Below are 12,951 nucleotides of genomic sequence, written 5' to 3'. Positions count from 1 at the left end.
GCAAAATGTGTGAAGTATGGGCAAGTCAAATAAGGCTCCAATTCAAGCTTATCTCCAAAGAATGACAATGGCTGAATATTAATATTTCTTTATGTGAGCATATTGAAACAACCAATTTTTTTACACATTCCAAATCTTTTTATTATAAGTAATAAAATCGTAGAAATACTGTACACTCACACTTTAGAATTAGACTTGATTTCTTTCGCTTGAGTTTTACGGTTGTTTCCCTCAAGTTTTTGGTTGTTGAAAGAGAATAAAATCAATGACAAAAATACTAGTGAATAGCACTTGCCCTCTCCTGCCCAAAAAAACCCCCCACAAAATCCAAAAAATACTAATACTGTCAAATAAGGCTCCAATTCAAGCTTATCTCCAAAGAATGACAATGGCTAAATATTAATATTTCTTTATGTGAGCATATTGAAACAACCAATTTGTAAATATAGTAACAGTTACAGTGAATGGGCAAGTTCACTCTGCTGCTTTCCTCGCTGTTTAGGTCACTTTGAAGCCTACGCCCCATTCATGTTCAGTTCGATACGAGTAGATTTTGCAAAATGGCCAGCTGCCCTCTAAGGAGAATGGAGAAAATAAGTTATTTTATGTTAATTCATATAGACCAAGTGTCACAAAGTCATAAAGCTGCTAGATGTTAAAAGGCGGAAGTGACCTCTCCGGACAGGACATCCCTGTCTGCGTGATGCTCTTCTGGAGGGGAGGGGCCTGTGTGTGTGTTGTATTGGGCGTCATTGTGATCTATCAAGTGGTCGTCTGCTCAGTCCGGAGTTTGTGTTTTTGATTCCTAAAGAGGTGGTTGGGAAGGCATGTCTTCTTTAAATCCATTCTTAAAAGTCGTAGAGAAACCCTGCCCAGCTTTTGGAGCCTGGGAAGGTTTTCGTGTCAATCAGTAGGAAATGCCGTCTTTACCGCGAATGGATGGGTCGTTTCCCACCTTTCCAGGCCTTCAGCAGTTTGGGAAAAGCTGTCGTTACGTCGCCGGGTGTTTTGGTCCTGCCCTCTGTCTCCTCCCTGGAGAAGAGGGAAGGATGAGACGGGTTTGTGATCAGGGGTGTCCCAGCAGCGTCCCCCTGTGTGTCACCGTCTGGACAGGACTGGGTGCCCTCCAGCCCCGGGCATGAAGGCTTCCCACCTGGGGGCAGCGGCAGGCACCTCCCTGCTCCGTGTCTGACAGCTGGTGGCCCTGGGCCCTCCAGGAGGGGCTGGGGGCCAAAGTTTCCAACCACAGGCTTCTGCGGATCTCCCGATGGCGCGTTGAAAGTCCCGGGTCCGAGGCCCCTGGTGTGCAGGGTCCCTCCCAGCAAACGAGCAAGCAGAATGTCTAGGTTAGGCTCTGACAAGTCTGCACAAGTTCTCTTCAGCAGGTGTACCCAGCTGAGGCTCAAGTTGTGAAGGACATTAAAAACATTTCAGCATTTGGGCTGAACGAGCGTGCAGGGCGGGTTCCCCTGGCTGGTCCGGGCGCTGCCTGCCGGGGAAGCTGGGGGTGGTCTGCAGCCTGGGGCACCGGGGCCTGGGTCCCGGGTCCCCCTGGCCCCGCTTTCCTGGGAAGGAGTGGCTGTCGGCTGCTGCTGTCTTACTTTATTTCTTAGCCAATGCACTTGATAAAGATGGTCTGTAACTTCGCACGTTCCACTTTTCATTCCTGAAATTTCAATCAGGGGTACTCCATTTGGATGTAAATCGCTCTCATCGGCCACAGAGGAATTCACAGAGGAATTTAAATTTCTATCTGCATTATGGGGCACCGCCCTGTGTGACCCCCGAGAGAATAGAGGTCCTGTGCCCGGTGGCCCCGCCTAGTTGGGGCCCTGCCGGCTTCCGGCATCTTTGCTCGAGGGCCGTGCGATGTGGAGAGGGATGTGTGCGTTCTTCCGTGATGCAGAGACACGCACGGCCTGTGCACGAGGCGTGCAGAAAGCACCCAGGCAGGGTGCTCTGGGCAGCGTCTGAGAACTGTTAGCCTTAAATGTCCCTGAGTTACCCCACCCCCCCAAAAAAAAAAATACAATTCTGCTTCTGTTCTGCTTCTAGCCAATGAAAACAAGTTTATTCATTTTTTTTCCCGAGAGCTCTTTGCCCTCGTGTTTGTGCATTCATGGCTTGTTTACTTACTGCTTGAAGTTGCAATTGCTGGTGATGTCATTCATGGGTGTAGTTTTGAATGGAGGAGAAGCCGTGATGGCAGATGGATGTGCTCAGAGATTCCCAGTGCACAGGGCTGCCCGGCCTAGGGCGTTGTCATTCACAACACAGCGTGTGGTTACACGTGTACATCATTTAAAGGTGAGGGAAGAAGGCAGAAGGACCCGGCCCCAAGGTGCACATCCTGCCAGCAGCACGTGCTTACTGTGTGTGGAAAAACCAGTTTTTGTGTGTGTATATATGTTTTTTCTGTTTGTACTACTTAGTTATATACTGTATGCATAAAATCTCTTCTGGTAGTTTCCCCGTGCCCAGTGAGAAATCTAGGGCAGAAGAATAATGTCCCCATTTTCCTAACGGGGAACAGCCTGGTGGGTGCTGCCTGCTGGGCCTGGGGACCCCGACTCTGGTGAGGCCAGCGGCTCTCCACACTCGCTTGTCCTTGAGCCGTGGGGACGGTTGCCCTGAGTCCTTCCTGAGCTCCCAGCAAGGCTCCCGAGGTGGCCGGTGGTAGGAATGGGTGTCCACCTGTGCCAGGGCAAAGGACACGGCCCTCAGCCTCCTCTTTGCTGGGAGATCCTGCATCTCAATGTAAAGGCCAGGTGCCCGTCTGCACAGGGTGTGTTATTACCCCCGAGCCAGGACGCTGGCATCCATATCAGGGAGGTGTCATCCATGGGAGAGAATTTACTCGCAGTCTGGAGCTGAGGCTGCTCAGGCTCTGTGGGTCTGTGCCCAGCAAGACAGCTCGGGTCACTGGCTGGGCTGGCCGTGGGTCACAATATGTGTCCCCCCTTTTTTTCTAATCCTTTCTTTTTTCTTTTTTTTCTGTAATGACAGACAGGCACTTCACAAATCCCGTTTTCAGTACATTTCCAAATTATTGCATTATCATTATGTATAAACCAGAGTAAATTTCAGATTCCTGAAGGTGTACCTTTTTAACTATACTCATAAGTACGTTTCGTATTAGTGATATTCTAGAGGTGATTTGAGTTATATTTGGCATAATTTCAGACTTCCAGAAAATGCTGATTTCAGTTTCAATAATAAAAACAAAAAAGGTATCAAATTATAAAATGAAGAAAACCCAGTAGCAACTCTTAAATATTTAAATATTGGAAGTAAAGAACGGTTCATTTGAATGATACGTAACAGGATATTTGGGGATGGATGTATTTTGAACAAACTGTTATTCTGCATTCCCTTAAATTTATAGCAAAACTATAATATTTAGGTTTGAGAACCTCAGATAGACACAATATAAACATTTTTATAGTGTACAAAAATATACACCCGAGGGAGAATTACACCGTTCATAGGATATTTGCAATTTTAACACAAGTTCCATCACTTGGCCCAAATATTGTTTCAGAGGGTAGGAACATAATGCGTATAGTCACATTCTCAAATGACTCAAGCAAGAGAAGAGATTTGGGCCCTTTCTGAATTGCAGATCTAACGTATATAACTTTACTTACGTTCAAGTAGTACTGTAGGATATATTTAGTAATAATCAGATTTATTCGGTACTGTGGGATTATGCATGGAATACCAAATGGAAGAGTAAGGAAAACTAATTCCTAAAGTGTGTGCTAGCTTCATAAATGATTTTATGACTTGCTTCCTCCTCAGTAGGGTCTGTAACAGGATAGCAGGCTTTTAAGTCAATGGGATTGCATCTCTGAAGCACGTAAGCCTGCCGATAATTTTCAGAGGGGGTATCAATTAGTCTCCAGGTGTAACACGCAGATGGAAATATATGTTGTAACTTTCACAAATTTACGCTTTTTCCCCTCCTTGTCTTCCTCGTGTCCTGGGACACAGTGTCTCTGTCACCGTCCCTCAGTTCCACTGTTAAAGTGAGAATCAGCCGTGTCCAAGTGAGTGAACGTGGCTGTGTTCCAATAAAACTTTATTTCCAGAAACAGGCAAGGACCCGATTTGGCCGTACTTTGCTGACCTCTCTCTTAGAAGGCCACTCTCGTGTGAGATGACAAAGGTTTTCTTTTCTCCTGGGCCTCAGACAGTCCTAAAGTTCTGTGCTCCTTTAGAAGATTTTATTCTGCTTTTCTGCCTATGAGAAATGGCATAAACCACATGGGTTTTTATTTCTGTTTAGCTCGTCAGAGCTTCGTCAAGGACCTAACAGGCATGTGCTGTATGCTGGGGACCGAGGTGGTCCAGGCCCTTGACCAGCAGTAGAGATAGGTGCACGAAGCAGAAACGCACAGTTTGCAGGGTTTGGTGTCTTTGGGGAGTTTATAAACAGCTGATGGTACCGTGTAAAGGTTTAAACTCCAGGACCCAAATGGAAGTTCCAGACCTCCTCTCACTCCTTCCCCAGTCCTCCCGTCTTTTATTTGCAAAAATGGGGGCTGCATTGTCGGCCTGCAGTGCAGCAGTGAGGAAAGTTCTGGGAGAAGTTAAGGATCGTCCTTTCCTGCTGATCAGCTCCAAAGCAGCGGGCAAGTCACCAAGGCTCCCTCATCTGGTTTTTACCTAGAAAAGGTCTGACGTTTCATAATTTAAGAGAAGGGTCTACCAGCAATTTAAGGACATTTTTGCCTCTCGGGTGTTTGTGTTAGGGCATGATAATATTTCTCCGATGATGCTAGAAAATACTTGCCATAAAAGGGTAGCTTATAGGATCCACACACCAGACTTTTCTATAACAAACAGAAAAGGAATGAATACTTAAGTATTACAACATAAAGTTGGTGTAGGCTATTCACTATAAAGTTTATGCTGGTTGCTGTGGGTGAAACTTGGACAATGGGGGAAATTTGAAGTGCGATAACAGTCTAGGACACCTGATTGCTCTAGTCTTTGGTGATTAAGACAGGTCTTATGTGAAGGATTAAACAAGAGCTAAAGAAGGAGCGATGCCTTTCATTAACCCCAGCCTCACGTGAAAACTTGGTTGTCTCATCCTGTTTCACGTTGTGTCATTAACATCAAGTTGCAACTTGATGCTGGGAAATGTCTTTAATAACAAGCATTCAGGATGAGATGATTTTAATTGTCAGTGGAAATGATGAGCTCAACTCCAAGAAGCTTCTGAATCTTTCACAAGTCGGGGTGGTGAAGTCACTTACTGAGCCTGTTTGTCCTGGGGACCCTGTGCTTCCATATTTTCCTTTTAAGTTATTTTTTTTTTCCACTTGCAAAGTTCAAGTAACCGTTTTTCTTAGAATCCCTGGCTTGTTTGTTATCACACCCGACCTTACCTTTTTTTTTTTTGTATATTCTAAGAGTGTTTTTGCTTCTAGTAAAGTGAGGAGATACTGAATTATCAGGTTGACTTTTCTAGGAATTTCTCATGTAACAGAAAAGTTTATTTTCTCCCGTCATTCTGTGTTTAACATAAACAGTCTCAATGGACCTGAAGGACATGTTTGGGCTCGCCATAGGGTTTATTTTTTTTTCAATCATAGTTGCTACTAGAAATATAAATTTTAATCTTAAGTATAATGTTTCATTTTTGTCATGCAAATAAGTGTCTGCACTGCTCCTCATTCAGATCTGCCTGAAAATATGAAGTCATTTGTACCTGCTACATGGGTTTGCTGTCTGTTTTGTCCAGTGCTGCTCACCCAAGGCCCATGAGACGACGCCCCGTTCCCTCCTGCTGTGCCGTGGAGCCCCACGTGGGACTCTGTCTGCATCCAAACTCAAATAATCATAAGAAATCATTAAAAAAAGAGCCGTGAGTCAGAACATGCTCCCAGAATGCTGCTTGAGTTTATTTGCCAGAGCACATTTACCTGATTGATTTCTAAAACCTTCTCGACCTGATGCTCACTGCATTTTCCACTGAAGTGTGTGCGATCTTGGAGGCCAGCTCGGCGGTGGTGTGATGTGGCCGTGTTCTGACATCCGAGCCTTCCGTGGCTAGGGAGCTTCCCCACTGGGTCTCAAGGACCAAGTTTTTCAGTGATTGTTTTCTTTTTCTTTCTTTCCTTTTTTTTTTTTTTTTTTTGTAAAGTAGAGCAAATTGGAGGTGGGGCCTTTGTTGACAACACCCGTGCTCATTTGCATTCTGATTGGTCTTTTAAATGGAAGAGAAAGGGCAGAATTAGCGCTGGTCCGGAGGGAGTTACGATAACTGCATAAGGAACCGTACCCCTCATACGAACGTCATTTGTCATATGTCACAGCGAAAAGGAAAAGGATAGCTGGGCTGCATGACATGCCGTATGGAACAACTTCAATCTTTGTGCTGAACGGTTTTTTTTTTTTCAATCAAGTAACTCTAGATTGATGCTTTCCATGAATGAGTTTCTTTACGAAGCAGTGTCTAGGCTACAGAACAGTAGTGTGTAATTATACCACAAATGCAATGTGTATCAATAAATTTAAATTATTTTAGAAGCATTACATCTAGGAGATTCAGAACTGGCGTGTGTTACTCTGTAATTGTGTTCACCAGCAACACGTGGTGTGGTTCTGGCCTTTATTTCTTCTCTGTGTGGCCCCTGTACCCTCACAGTTCAGAGAATGTCTCCCATCTTAATGATATTCACTGTGGAGGAATCATGAAATTAATCATTGGTTCTTTGCCTCCAGTAGAATTAACATAGGTCATAAAATAAGTAAAATTTTGCTGGAATCTCATCGTTACGAAGCATACATATTTAACGGTTGAGTGTGATGGGCTAACAGTGTTGGAAGATTTTTTTTTTCTAGTTGGCTGAACCAGACTAATTTTCAGGGGGAGGGGTAATTTAACTTACTTTAAAAGTAACTAAAAGTAACTAAAAGTAACTAAATAAAAGGCAAAAGTGGGCTCACATTCCTCGGTCCCCGCTCCTGCCTCCGTCCCCGTCTTCCTGGGACACGGGATGGAGTGACATCAGTGAGAGGCGGTTCGTGGCAGGCTGGTCTGGCTTTGCTGGCTGGCTGCTCCCCTGACCGCAGAGAGCCTGCTTGCTTGGCGCACTTGAGCCCCGCATCCCAGGCATCTTCCCCGAGTGGCCCCCTCCCGGTGATCCTAGGTCAGGATTCTCGCTGGAGTGCGTGCAGGAGGATCTCCCTGTGAGTTGGGGCTGAACCCCAGAGGCTTCAGTGGCAGGTGACTTGGGTGGCATGGACTGACGTTTCCGGGGCTGTGCGGAGGCTCTCTGCCTCGAGGTGTCTGTGCAAGGCCACTGTTATCTGACCCAGTAGGAGACAGATTGCATCCACGTTGGGTCGATGTGTTGGCTCCAGGGCACATCTATCCGCTTAGATATGTGTTTGAAGCACTGCACAGCTCTCGCCCAGACATCTGTCTCTGAGCTGGTGGCCGTCCTCTTTCTGGTCTCCTTGGCCTGAGGCTGCTCACGTCCTCCCCACGTGCCGTGAACGAATCCCCCTCCCTGTGATGGTACCTGTGTGTGCGTGCGCGTGCGCTCAGCCTCTCTCCCCAGTCATCCGTGGCTCTCCCTGGCCATGTGTGGGACCACATCCCTGGCCCTTCCCTTCCGTGGAAGCCTGAGGCTGCTCGGCCCACGGCTCAGCATCTTAGGGGACCATGTTCCTTACTGTCCCCACATCAAGTTGGCTCATTGGGTGGCCGACAGCCCGAATCTCTCTTGTGCCCTTGGAAGAGCTTTCTTCTCCCTTTGCTGGTAACTGCAGTCGAGCATCCTTCAGAATGCAGGTGTTTGCAGAGGGCAGCACACCTTTGAAAGAGTTGCTTCCTTCCCTGCCCAGAAAACAGCTGTCATGTGACTCCCATTCTCTTCCTCATCATTCTCCCATGTGCCTCACAGAGGCCCTGCACTGGAGCAGAATTGGAAGTAATGTTGAAAGGTCATTGTGTGAATAAATGCATAATCATTTCCTTGCTTCTTAGCAGCTCTTTTCTTTCATAATGCTAGTGCTTAGAAATTAAGGTTTTGACAATTGTGTTGTTTGTACTTCAAAAAAATGAAGTTACACATTCAACTTGATTAGAGCTCATGACGATCTAATGATAGTTATTTCATAGCAATAATGCATCCTTAAAAACAGAGCAAAAATGTCCATGGCCCTATGAGTTTGCAGTAAAGGAATGTAAGTTTTTCAGCAATAATTAACTCTGTGTGTTTGAGTTTGAGGGATTAAAGAATTTACTTGCTTAGCTGTTTTCAAGGTAATGGAGTTTTAGCGTTAACAGAAGACAATTAGGTACATTTAGCTAATCGTTAGTGTAAAAATAAAACTCTGAATAGAAACCTTCTGAAAGTGGACCCACAGGGTAGCACTACCTCTAGGGTGGCCGTCAGATTCTTTTCACAGTCAGGGCCGGAGTGACAAAATGCAAACTCGTTTAGGGTGAGACTCAAGTCCAGGTGGATTTTAGCAAATGCCTGTATTTAAGGGACACGAACCTTTAGGTTCTCACCAGAGTCTCTTAGGACCAGAAATCACGATAATGAATAAACTAGCTGGAGACACGTCTTCGCTTCGGAGGAGCTTTGGGACCCAGTTCTCCATTAAGCTTCATGTGCTGAACCGTTTACTTGTTACATTTCTTAAAGGACGAAGCTTCTTTAAAAATAATAAAGTGGCACTGCCTCAAAATGTCACATTGTAGGGAACTTTTGAACAAGTCATGAAAAGATACAGTATTTATGTTGCGTGTAGACAGCACGTGTCTACACAGGATCTTGTTTGCGTACTGCCGGGCTACAGAGCAGGTGCTTACTCTTGGCTGTGGGATACTGGAAGTTTCTCTCTTGCTGGGATTAGTCCTCTGAACTCAAGATGAACAGAAAAGAAGTAGACACACAAACAAAGCAAATCCAGGAGTGTGGTGAGCACCGAGCACAGAATTCTGAGTGATTTTAGAGGAATATTCAGAGGTGCAGGTTAAGTAACTACAGCTGCAAAGGGAGACACTGTGTTGTTTACGGTGGGGCGTGACCCACCGGGCACGCATGTGACCGAGTCGTTACCAGCACGGGGAGTGATGAACAACTTGGCATTTTTGTTGAAAAGCCAAGAGGCTTAAAAAGAAAAAAAGGCAGGATGCTGTGAAATGTCAGTCTCTCCAGTTGGTGTGTCCTCTAAAGGGACAAACACATCCAGTAAAAATATGCTGAAAACATTGGGGACTGGGAAAAAGTTAAGGAAGTTTGATCTTTCAGCCCAGAAAGAGGGGAGCAGTTGAAGCTGGTGAGGGTCCTGCTGGCTCTGCCCAAGGGCAGAGGAAGGGGGTGTGTAACGGGGGCTTATTTTGGAATCTTGGGTCGTTTTAGCAACAGGATAGAGTACCCAGTGGGAAGGGTCTTCCGAGGGCAGAGGTGTGAACGTATTACTTCTCCCACCTTCTTACCGTGACACACATTGGCATTATCTGTGCAGCTGAGAACACGCGGTGACCCGTGGCGTGGTTTTCATCCTCTCTGCAGCCCTGTGAGGAAGGCAGTGGTTCCTCCCCCTTTGTCCACACGAAGAACTGAGACCTGGGCATTTAAGGGGCTGCTGCCAGGTCGCTCAGCCCCTCTCCCAAGGGTAGAGTCGTGAATGGTTTTCTTGCATCGAACATGTGAGCCTCACCTTATGGATCTCACAACTCACTGTAAACCCAGTGGCCCTGTTTCTGGGGAATCCGAAGGGGAGTTTCCCCATTGAACTTGTCTCTGGAAAACGAATGAGTAAAAGTGTGCTTCCCAAAGCGGATCATTTCCTGAAAGTGACACGGATGGTAAAGGAGGGTTAAGAGGGACCTTGTCTCCCGCGATAGGATGGCTCTGTGTGCACAGCAGTCCCGCTGACTTCTTTCCTTCCTCTTTCAGAGTGAAGATCTGCCTGGCTTGATCCCCGTGATGATACACATCAGAGAAAAACATGAACAGAAGATGCTCAGCGTTTTTTTAAAATCTGAAGCTGCTCAGTTTCCTTTTGAATCTGAGCGATTACCACGTGTGGACGCCTCTGGATTAGACGTGGAACCATCTGTATCCCTCGTTCCCACAGGGGGCATTCATCCTTGTGCTGGTCGTGTTGTGTTTTGTTTTTCGACAAAATTAGCGGAAGGAGTGATTCACGAGAAAATTGGACGTTTTCATCGGCCTTTTCCGTTGTGGCCAGTGTCTTAATTTCTCCTTAACTTTCATTTTGGCAAAGCAGATATATCCCTCAGCATGCTAGGAGATTCTACCAATTCGCATTAAAGTGGTAAAATCTGGTATTTACTGGCATCCTCTCAAAACTACCACCGTCCTACCTCAGTTCCAGGTGAAGCCAGATCGGCGTGGTCAGGGGCCGGCAGGACCTCTGGGTACCTAGAGTCCCAGCGCGGTCATCTGCCTCATCAGACAGGCCCGGTACACAGCTGCTTGTCAGACTCCAACCCAGGTACCTGCGTGTTTACTCACAGACAGAGCCCAGCGTGGGACTGACGTTTCCCAACGGAGATGAAATTTGAGATTGGACTTTGAAGATGGATGGATAAATAATAATTATTATATGTAACTGAAGCAACCTACTTTGGAAAACCATCAACTGTATTGGGGGATGGGGGGTGGGAGGGGCAGGGTCTGGGAAGGGGGTGAATATCTCTTTTTACCGTTAACAGACTTGTTTAATCTTCTCTCTGTAGATGTTTATGTAGGTACTTCAAATTGCAAACGCCTTTGATCCTATTTACAAGCTCAAGCGTCTCTGCTATCCTTAATCTTGAGCTTGCATTTCTCTAACCAAAACTTCACGTAGGCCTGCTAGCGGTTCAAGACCGCTCAAGGGTTTGGCAGATTTCTTTTAAAATATATTATCTTTACTACGACGCTATTGTGTCTGGCAACGAGGCTGCCCTCAACAACAGCAACACACAGCACACACACACACACACACACACACACACAAAAGGAAAGGAACTGATAAAAGAGGCATTCTGGCCCCTATGTTATTAATAGACAAGAAGAAAAACAACCTTACAGTACATGTCACTTGTGAAAAAAATTCCCGACAAGTCTACCCCCATTTTACATGTTTTCAGTGTGCTGAAAATATCAGTGTGGTGGCAGTTATCGCGGGTGTCAGGGAAAACTGCTGCCCTTGGCCTGCAGGATGTCACGTCATCTCTCGGCTGCCTTGACACGTTGGGGGAGCTCTAGAGCCTCCCTCCCGTGGCTGGGTCCCCAGTGCCTCTTCTCTGAGAGTCCTGTAGAGGTTACATGAATTCATTGGAGATACGAGTTGGGGTTTTTTTTTTTTTTGGTGGGGGGGAGAAAAATATATATAGATAGATATCACTATAGAATAATGCATTCATAAAATGAGGCTTTTCTAGAGGAAGACCAAAAAATTCAATGTCTTAAACATATATTTAATCGCAATGCAAAAGTCTTTCTCCTGCCATGCTGACCTTTTAGAACAGAGGATTGTACCGCAAGACAAAGTTGAATGTAAAGTGATCGCCCTGAGCATTTTCCAAGTTTCACTTTTCTAGAGAGTCACCCAGCACAACAGTGCGTAAACTATACCATGTTAGTTTGATGGTCATTTTCAGTGTGTAATATAGAGAGACTTTATTAAAATGTATAAAAAGTCCTAAAGTTCTGGTTTAGTTTTGGGACTCGGGATGGATGGAGTTGCTATGGAAACCAACCCCCACCCCGCGCCCGTAGCTAGGACTGAACGTGGGCGCTGCTGATTGCAGTGTCTGACTCGTATTTAAGTAGCTCTCCCCATCCTTCGCGTGGTCCTGCCACCCTTCCCATGGTTCATGTTCCTCCTGCAACTTTAAACAAGCGAAGTAAAAAGTTGATAATATACTAAATTTTCTTCTATCCTGTACATTTCAAAAAAAGGCATATGCAATATTTACATTTTTAATTTAGTTTACAGAATGGAACCAAAATGTATAAATGTTATGTTTGTTAAAACTTCACAATGTATATTGGGTCTTTGTACATTTTGCCTGACTTACCTTAAATTTAAAATATTTTTTGCTATATAAACTTTAACAGTTATTAAACAGTGTTTTCTTTTGGGGTACGTATTGTTTCTGGAGATCAAGATGTTAAATATATTTCTTGCTATTGTGATATGACAAAAGACTGACCTTCTCTTGCTGTCTTCCACTGTCCTTGCTGTATATAAGGGCCTATATGGCACTGCTGGAAACCAGACTCAATGGAACTAGACTAGTGCATTGTATTTAGTCTGTAATGATCATGGATGCTCTCCTTAATAGCCATATGCAATACAATAAAATACATTATTTATGAAATGAAGAAAGCCTGGAGAATGCTTTTTCCTCTGTGGATAATGAATTTGACATCAAGCCACTCTTCTGGTGTTCGGAGTCGTTAAGTAAATATTTGGTTCTTTAAAAACACTTTGTGACTGTGTGGCCTCTTCATTTAATATTTGTATTCTGGAAACCAGAAAATACCCCACACATCACAACATTTATGAAAAGTCGATGTGTTAATAAAACAAATAATATTTTCCTCACTTCACCAAATGTAGAATCATTGCCTGTGTGCTGGATGCTGTTCTCAGTCCTGTACAGATACCCATTCCTTCATCGTCCCTCACACCCTTTGGTGGTGGCAATCGCCACCCCATTTTGTAGATGAGGAGCCTGAGGCACAAAATGGTTAAAGGACTCGCCGGAGGGCACAGAGCTCACGAGCAGCAGAGAACCAGGACTCAGACGCAGAAGCACAGCCCCGGAACCTGTGCCCGTGTGCTTGCTGCCATCCTGCTCCCGAGACACAGGCATGGGACAGATAACATCCAGAGCACGTGGCAGGTAAGTCAGCAGAGCCAAGAGGTGCAATTCAGGAGGCGGAAGATCTGGAAATG

The 12,951-nt window shown here is 45.3% G+C and overlaps 1 protein-coding gene across 1 annotated transcript in view; it reads left to right on the top strand.

The window, feature by feature from the left end:
* Window positions 1-12,378, top strand: part of IRS2 (insulin receptor substrate 2) — a 30,211-nt gene extending 17,833 nt beyond the window's left edge. The window contains exon 2 of the mRNA XM_082602323.1: window positions 9,933-12,378. Within this exon, the coding sequence (XP_082458449.1) occupies window positions 9,933-9,937 (5 nt within the window). The 3' untranslated portion in view covers window positions 9,938-12,378. The remainder of the gene's footprint in view (window positions 1-9,932) is intronic.
* Window positions 12,379-12,951: the final 573 nt, after the last annotated feature.

This window comes from Mesoplodon mirus (assembly GCF_964341445.2).
Source record: "Mesoplodon mirus genome assembly, chromosome: 17".
NCBI lineage: Eukaryota > Metazoa > Chordata > Mammalia > Artiodactyla > Ziphiidae > Mesoplodon > Mesoplodon mirus.
Note: the sequence above shows the minus strand (reverse complement) of the source record. Positions and strands in the feature narration are given on the sequence as shown.